The sequence below is a fragment of the Zeugodacus cucurbitae genome, chromosome 5, assembly GCF_028554725.1.
Source record: "Zeugodacus cucurbitae isolate PBARC_wt_2022May chromosome 5, idZeuCucr1.2, whole genome shotgun sequence".
In the NCBI taxonomy this organism is placed as follows: domain Eukaryota; kingdom Metazoa; phylum Arthropoda; class Insecta; order Diptera; family Tephritidae; genus Zeugodacus; species Zeugodacus cucurbitae.
In genome coordinates, this window is record NC_071670.1 from 19,325,387 (window position 1) to 19,334,618 (window position 9,232).

Consider the following 9,232-nt stretch of genomic DNA (forward strand, 5'->3'; position numbering starts at 1 on the left):
TTATTTAACTTGGCCGACATATATGTTCATATATATGAAATTTAATAGTAAATGCTAGACGATATTGGCTGTCATCGATTTCCTATTCCTTATAGAAAAGATAATAGAACGCACTATCCAGTAATTCAAACAAACAGGTAGCAATGTCCTCTTAATCATGCGCAATAATGCTCCACCATTTTCTTAGGTGGAGAAATACTTAAATCTGCACAAAAATATTTTTCTATGACTTTGTTTCGAGCTGCGTCTATGCTTTATGTGTTATTTAATAAATTAAAATAAATTTCAAATTAAAAACAACAAACATATATTTGTATTGTCATTTTTGTCTACAAGTAGATAATCGCCCCTATTCCCGTTGTCGTTATCGTTTTAAAACGACTTCAGAACGCCTATTTGGCATTCCTGTTGGCGTTAACGACATTTATCGAAAATAAATTGAGATTCCCCAATTTGAAACGACTATAGAAACGACATAGAAACAGACGTTTTTTGTCGTTGCTATAATTGTGAGCGACATAGAAACGACGGGGTTGTTTGAAGGAATATTTAAAGTGAAGATGAAAATTCCAAATCGGAAACAGTTTGAAAATTTAATTTCTGAAATACCGTATCCTGCATATGCCAAGGACTTTAGAAAAGGGATAAATCCTTTAAATTTCGATTTTTTGGGAGGGATATTTTTTTTTTCTAAAAAAAAACCTAAATCCATTCCACCGACATCTCGCGTCGGAAATTGTTGGCATTAATAAAATTGCATTTTTATACTAAGAGTATATTTAAGAAATGAAAGGTCTTAAAATTCAAAACGAAGAAAAAAATAGTACTCCAACAAGACGCGGAGTTAATAAACAGATACCCATGTCTCCTTTGGCTGTGTTCGGTAGAGTAGTCGGATTAGCCAGAAGCAAGGAGCATGAGACGATGGAAGTATAACATATTTTAGAAGAAAGATTGGAGGACGCAGATGTCACCACTAATTCTTTTAAAAAATCAAATAAAGATGGAAGACTAACATTGTTGTACGTAAGTACAATAATTACAGTGATAACGTTGTTTAGAGTCAATAGAGAATAGCATAAAATCCATTAAGGACTGCTTTAAAAATGTGTCTCGTTAGATAAGAAAGAAATTTTTATATGGGAAAAGAGCTCCTTAAAGTATACTATATAAAATATGTAGACAAATTTCGATAACTTTTCTTAGGCGTTACGATATTCTTCAAGAATACCAATTTAGGAACGAAACGACGATAAGAACTACGACGACTTAGAAACGACTATTAAAACGACAACGACAACGGGAATAGGGCCGAATCTAAAATACATATTGTCTCTAAAATACATAGAATAGCATATACAATCGGCCCTATTCCCGTTGTCGTTGTCGTTTTAAAAGTCGTTTTTAAGTCGTTGTCGTTCTTATCGTCGTTTCGTTCCTAAATTGGTATTCTTGAAGTATATCGTAACGCCTAAGAAAAGTTATCGAAATTTGTCTACATATTTTATATAGTATACTTTAGGGAGCTCTTTTCCCATATAAAAATTTCTTTCTTATGCAACGAGACACATTTTTAAAGCAGACCTTAATGGATTTTATGCTATTCTATATTGTCTCTAAACAACGATATCACTGTAATTATTGTACTTACGTACGACAATGTTAGTCTTACATATTTATTTGATTTTTTAAAAGAAGTAGTGGTGTTATCTGCGTCCTCCAAACTTTCTTCTAAAATATGTTATACTTCCAGCGTCTCATGCTCCTTGCTTCTGGCTAATCCGACTACTCTAACTATTGGTCCAGCCAAAGGAGACATGGGTATCTGTTTATTAACTCCTCTTTTTGTTGGAGTACCATTTTTTTCTTCATTTTGAATTTTAAGATCTTTCATATCTTAAATATAAAAATGCAATTTTAATAATGCCAACAATTTCTGACGCGAGATGGCGGTGGAATGGATTTATTTATTTTTTTGAGAAAAAAATATCCCTCCCAAAAATCGAAATTTAAAGGATTTATCCCTTTTCTAAAGTCCTTGGCATATGTAGGATATTTTTCCATTTCAGAAATTAAAATTTCAAACTGTTTCCGATTTGGAATTTTCATCTTCACTTCAAATATTCCTTCAAACAACCGCGTCGTTTCTATGTCGCTCACAATTATAGCAACGACAAAAAACGACTGTTTCTATGTCGTTTCTATAGTCGTTTCAAATTAGGGAATCTCAATTTATTTTCGATAAATGTCGTTAACGACAACTGGAATGCCAAATACGGGAATAGGGGCGAATGATTTATATTTTGAGTCGTTTTTATCAATCAACTATAGAATTTTTAATGAGGTATTCACATACTCTCCTGCACGAACTCAACTAGATAACTTTGTTGTTGCTTTCACATGTAAAATTTTTGACAGGTCGATGGTTAATTGTTAAAAAGTACCAAAATTCATTGGCAAACACTACTTGAAAATTTGATAATAAATATAATTAACTGAAGAGAAGTTAGATTTTCATATTGCGATTCTTAATTTTATTACTGTAACCTTTGTTTTCAATACATTTAGAAATTTTAAATTCAAATAGCATATAATTAAATATAATTTACACAATGTATTGTTTTATTTAAAAAATATTTTATTCCAGCCCGTTTCCAAGAAACTTTTTCATATAAAACTCTCTGTGTTGTTCCATTTACTTTGTTTCGGAATAACCTTAACTTCAACCCTACTTTTCTGTCTACATTCTCTGCATTTGATAAGTGAGAAAACGTAACGTTACAAAATAATTTTATAGTGCTTTAGAAACCATTTAAAACTGTATTTTGTAGAATAAATTCGTTTCTATTTATCAAGAAATATATTAATTATACATTGTGGTCCAGGAAGTTATAGATAGTATATATTTATTGAAAAACATTGCTGAAACGCGAATTGTATTTTTTCAAAGATCTAGTAGTAGAGAATGGCGAAGAATTTTCAAAATGGCAGACCCATGCACAGAGCTGCTGCTATACCATATAAAAAACCTTTTAAGAACCTGGGGAATGGCGGTGGGGGCCTTGGGCATCCAGGCAGAGTCAATCCGATGATGTTTAATGGCAGTCAAATTCCCGATAATCCTGGTTACTTAGATTTCAATAATCCGTCGCCACCGGTAGGTATTAGCGGTGGAAATGGGCTTGGTCAAATGCAACAAAAGAAGAAAAATAACAAGAATAGGCCAAAGGGAAAACCACAAGGACAATTTCAACAACCATCGGTAAACCCACAAGCACAGCAAAATGGTAGTGGAAATTGGAATAAAAATAAAGGAGTTCAATTTCAAGGTCCCAATACTATAACAAACAACAGATTCAATGGCAGAAATATAGGTGGCCCAAGAAATTTTAATAATGGTGCTCCAATTCAGCCAAATGGTCCTAACCGACCACGTCGTATGGGTCCCCCTGGCCCAGTGCCAAGAGGAAATGCTGCAATGCCGCCCATGCCACCACCGCACGGATTCCAGCCACCGATGATCCCACCGATGCCACCAATGGGTCGAGGTCCAATGCCTCCGCCAATGGGTATACAACCACCACCATTTCTCAGACGTAGTGGACGTCTCGGACCGATACCACCAATCCCCCCTCCAATGCCGCCAATGATCCCACCGCGTATGCCTCGTGCTATGCCGCCAGCACCATTTAATAATGCCGGCAAAATTAAAAAACCAAACACGAAATTGGTTAAAAAGGTTATAAAAGGAAAGAGTACCATAAAGACACTGAAAAACTTAGTGAACCAATATCCCATTGAAAAGCCTTGGGTTACGGATGAAATACGAGCTGAGCATGACAAAAAAGTTGATATTGAAAACAGGCTCAAAGGCAATAAAAACGATGATTTATTCGCACAATTTAAGGTGCAACGTGACAAGTTTGTATCTATGTACGAAACGGCACGGGAGGAATATTTGAAAAAGGAGGCCGAGGCCGTTAAGGCAAAGGTAAAGTCTTGAAAAGGTTCAATGGTATAAGATTGAACAGAAAAATAATTATTGTTTATTCCTAACGTTATCGCTGTTTGCATAAAATATTTGTGATGGATTGGATTTAAAAGGACTCACTATAGTAAAAAAAAACCGTGAAAGTGTGCTCAAATTACATAAAAAACACAAGGAGATGTGTCACTTTGCATGCACGGTAACAACCAATCCATAACAATGTTTCGGCACACGCACAAATGCAAGTCATATTGAAACTTTTCATTAGGCACTTCCATGAACTAATGAATGGTTTCTTTTTGATTTAAAAAATAACTACATATTTGTATAACAATATCGAAGTGAATCAATGATGCTTAGTCTTAAAGTAATGTTCTTGTAGCGTTCCAATACTGTTAAATTGTCATCAACATTGCAAACGTTTTGTTCGTTTAATAAAAATAATTTTGTGGCTCTTGTAAATTTACATTGCTTCGCTTCAATATTGTATATATTATTTACATATGGTTTATATAACTATATGATCCTAAACGCCTACAATAATTAATATCCGTCTGTCACACGTACGTTGAACGGTTGCTTAGTATAAATTGCCAACTTATCGCGCAAAAATGTATTTTTGGCGCCCTTACTATCACATCATATCGATGTCATGTTATTAAAAGTGTTTGTATTACTTTAAAGAATTATACTTAAGCTATATTTATAAAGATATAACTTTTTTTAGCACTTTGCTAATATATACTTTGTAACAGTGTACATACAAACACTTCACATGGCTAATATGCTGTTCTAGTATAAACTTGTCTCTTGAAATAATGAGAATGTTTAATATGGAAATTTTTATTGTTTTCTTAAACTATGCTTTGGGCGCATTTATTTACAGGATGCTAAAGACAAACAAACAATTAACAAGACCGCCACAAAGGAAGAAAACAAGAATGATGCAAATGCAAAGTAAAATATTTCACATCAAAGTTGATTTATTAAAAACTAAAAACTAGTAAATATTTGAATGAGTTTCATTCAAAAATTTGCAAATGAAACAAATTAAATTTATCTTTAAATAGCAATCTGATTATTTAACATTGGTAGAATGCAATTAAAAGGTCGCACACTTAAATCAAAAAATAAAAATCAAACAAAATGGTTTATGTGAACTGTCCAGACCTAGTGTGTAACTAGAATTTGTTAAGAGAAAATATTAAAAATAATAAAAACTTGTAAGCACGTTTATGCTGTTTAAATTAATATACAAAATTAGAGTCTAACCAAATGTTTAAATGATTTCTATATCAAGCAACTTTGCTAAACACAAGTTATGTAACTGTTAATAATTTTGAAAATATTTAAAGTTGATTAAAACAAAACTACCAAATTAAGCTAAACCAAAATAATTTATGAATCCAATTTGTGCACACGATAATTAGATGACTATTATTTGTTGTCTACTTTGCGTTAAACTCCTAAAAATAAAATTCATGCTTACCATATTAGTGTGTGCAATTGTATTTAGTAACACAATATTTAAAATCATTTTTCACCATTCTCAAAAAATTGTATTTTTCAAACTTTTAAAGTTCATTCTTATAGTCTATATAATATAAGTTCAGCATATCAGTAGATTGTCGAAATAACAATTATATTGTATCTATGAGTAACTAAAATAAAACATTTCATGTATTTGCTTTACAATTAATTTCTGTATATACAATTGTATATGAAAATCATTACTTTAGAGCAATTTTGATAAATAATAAAAAATTTTGTAGAAATGTATTTGAAAAGAAAAAATTAACACGATTAATTGGCATAATCGTCATAAATTTAACAATACTTCATTATGAATAAAAAGAATGTGCGTTGAACTTATCCGAGCAGATGCGGACGTGTGTAAACGGCGATATTTGTTTGTCTTGTATTAAATTGCAGTTTGTGGTATATGACGTTTGAACGATCGACCGTTTGTTTTTTGTTGTAACAACAATAAACAGCCGGTTACCTGTTTGAGAGTCGCTCACGCGTCATTACCACAGACATCTGTAGAATAGGATAATTCAACAATGATAACCCAATGAAGTTTCAACAGAAACCGAATGACACATAATATATATATTTATAATTATTTACGTATGTAGTTGTAATAAATGTCTATTTCAGCATAAACACTTAAATAAAATCATAAAACTGAATTATACATTTCATTTATCTAATTAGTCTGGCTATAGGTAAGTATATATTTTAAACAAGTCGACTGCTTATTACAGATAAGTTACTTTTGTCTCTAAAAATATTAGGCCAAGTTCACTTTGAAGGTACAATCACACAGTATAATACTATTGACCTCACTGCTATAAGTAAAATTTATATAAAAGGACACAAACTTGTATGTTCTTTCTAGAGGCCTTCGGCGTATAAAAACCGATGCAAATCCGTCAATAAAGTGGCAGCTATTTAGGTATTTAGAAAATAGTGAAACGCATTTAATTTCTCTTAAAAAATATTAGCAAAGCAATCATATCTTTTGTTTATTTAACGTCGCAATCTACAAGTACATTTATTTATTTCTTTAGTTATGTCAAACTCTCAGATCTATCTTTTTCTGCGTTTATATCATCACTCAAATCACTTGCGGATAGTTCGGTATTAATAGATTCCTTTTGTTTCTTCCACATTTTGGCGGCAGCAAGCAGTTTCAAATTAGGACGCGCCATTTCATCTTCAGGAAAGATGTAGTCAAACACTTCTTCCCAACCTTCTTCCACACCACTCTCTGACACAATCTTCTGTCGTTTCTTAACACGACGTGGCATTTTCTCCATCACCTTGTTTAATGTGTGATTGTCGCCCGATTCTCGTTCAAAATCGCGCCATGCTTCCAGCAACAACACGCGGGACTCCTTGTCACTGGCATTACGTAGCGTATCGTTAGCACGTTCATAAACGCGTCTCGATAATTTTATATTTATTTCAGGATCATCTGCGAGTTCGGAATCATGTTGTAATAATTCGAATTTTGCGTATGACATCCAAACTTTAACGTGATGGGTACGTTCTAACAGTCGTTCGTAGAGTTGACGTGCCAATTCCGTTTCACCCTGTGACACTTCGAAGTCTATGTAAGCTTTCCATAACAGTTCTGGCATGTCAAGACGCGGTTGCTGAACTGCAAGTTCGAAAATTGCACGTGCTCGTTCGGTATCACCAAGCAAGTTTTCAAGCTCAGCAAACTTCATCCATGTCACACAATTTTCGGGGCCAAACTCCAGAAATTTTTCATAAAGCAATCGACAACGGTCAAATTCACGCAACTGTATTTCTATTTCTATGTATCCACGGAACAGTTTATCGCGCGGACATATGCCGATCGCCATTCCCAAAGTCTTCCGCGCCTTTTGTAACTCTTTACAACGAATTTCAAATTGTGCATACATTAGCCATATTTTACTAAATGTAAATTTTTTGTGAGGTATAAGTTCCAGACATGTCTTATATATTTGTCGGGTGCGTTCCAAATCTTCCGCTTCAAGTTCTTCGTAGAGTGCATAATTTATCCATAAGTAAATGTAACGACGCCAATAATTTTTCTCATTAGCAGGTGGAACGTTGGAAATAGCACGTTCGTATGTTTCGCGTATAAGATCGACATCGCCATCACCTACCCAAAAAAAAAAAATTAGAGAATATAATTTTTAATGAATACTATCAGAAAGAAAATGTGTAGCTTCTTTTTAAATTATATATCGTCACCTTCAATTAGTCGCAAGTAGTCAAACCAAGCATCATAATTTTGTGGATTCGCTGCTACCTCTTGTTCATATTGGAATTTGCGCTTTGAGACAATAACATCTTCAATACCAGCCCTGTCGCCGTATTTTTTCTCATGAATTGTATAAGCTTTATAAAGTTCCTGTGTTCGATCTTTCGATAGATGATCCAATGCATATTTGTAAATCACACGCGCCCTATCATGTTCTTTTTGACCTTCTTCAAAACGTGCAAATGCAATGAATAGCCGTTCATCAATATAATCATCGCCAAAGAATTCAACCGCTCGTTCGAAAACACGACGTGCACCATGTACAAATCCATGGGATTCTTCGAAACGCGCAAATTTAATCCAGTTCTTAACATCGGGATGAACATACACGAATCGTTCGTAGATTTCTCGCGCACGATCGATTTCTTTGTAACGCAACTCAAAGTTAACATAGGTTTGCCATGCTTGTTCTTCGGGCTGCCACTCCATCCAACGCTCGAACACTTGACGTGCCCCCGCGACATTATCCAACATTTCTTCCATATACGTATACTTATACCAAAATTGATTAACACGCGGCATGATTGTAACAGCCCGATCCCATAAATTGCGCGCATGATTTACTTGTTTATTCTTCATCTCCATTTCGGCATACTTTAGCCATATAGTAATATTCCGGTGTTCATTATCCAGTGCTCTTTCCCATATTGAACGTGCCCGCTGTATTTCCTTTTGTGACTCCTCCCATTGTGCATATTTAATCCAGTGACTTACTACCATGCGATTTTTACGAAGATTATCCTCAAACACTTTACGTTTGCGTTGCTGGTAGTCTGCTAATTCTGCTGGATCAGATATCTTTTGTTTGGGAGGTGGTGGTAGAATTTCCAGATCACGTTCTTTAGCTTCACGGAGCAATTGCTCAGCAGTAATCTGGATCTCTGCTGGGGCTTTATTTTTCACCTGAAAAAAACGGTATAAGTACGATATTTATATATAATATCAAATATTAACTTACCTTGGCTACTTTGGGCATTTTTTGTGGCCTTTCCATTTTGATAAATGTGTTTTAACGCAATTAAGAAATATAATTTGCAATAGACAAAGTAGTCTGTAAACAAATTCTACGATTATCTTGACAAATGTAAAGTTAGCAGCAAACAGCTGCGACAACAGGGTTGCATTAATATGGAACCAAATCCTACTACATTAAAGTATTATATTTGGAATGAAAATAACCTGAACATTTCATTCAAAAATAACTTCGTGTAAAGTATTCATAGCTTCTATTAAAAAATTTGTTTATCCTAAATGTCAATAACATGTACTATATTATTTTTTAGGTATGCGTAATTTTGCGAGTTTTTTATTTAGAACCGTTTTTGCAAGGTTTACTGTTGTCAACTTTCTACATTTTATGTTCCCAATTCGCTATTTTCTGTTTTCTCTCGTTCTTAAATTCATCAGCTGACGATTCGATAACA

General features: G+C 33.7%; 2 protein-coding genes across 2 annotated transcripts; one reads left to right on the forward strand and one right to left on the reverse strand.

Moving 5' to 3' along the window:
* Positions 1–2,724: 2,724 nt before the first annotated feature.
* Positions 2,725–6,180, forward strand: LOC114804345 (DNA-binding protein K10). Its single transcript, XM_029042242.2, has 2 exons — positions 2,725–3,991; positions 4,875–6,180. The coding sequence occupies exons 1-2, from the start codon at positions 2,966–2,968 to the stop codon at positions 4,947–4,949; spliced, it is 1,101 nt and encodes a 366-aa protein (XP_028898075.1). The 5' UTR covers positions 2,725–2,965; the 3' UTR covers positions 4,950–6,180.
* On the reverse strand, positions 5,009–8,923 carry LOC105215189 (protein crooked neck). The gene is made up of 3 exons (XM_011188985.3): positions 8,767–8,923; positions 7,739–8,711; positions 5,009–7,646 (listed from the first exon to the last, which is right to left on the reverse strand). Exons 1-3 carry the CDS (start codon positions 8,800–8,802, stop codon positions 6,562–6,564), a joined length of 2,094 nt encoding a protein of 697 aa, XP_011187287.2. The 5' UTR covers positions 8,803–8,923; the 3' UTR covers positions 5,009–6,561.
* Positions 8,924–9,232: the final 309 nt, after the last annotated feature.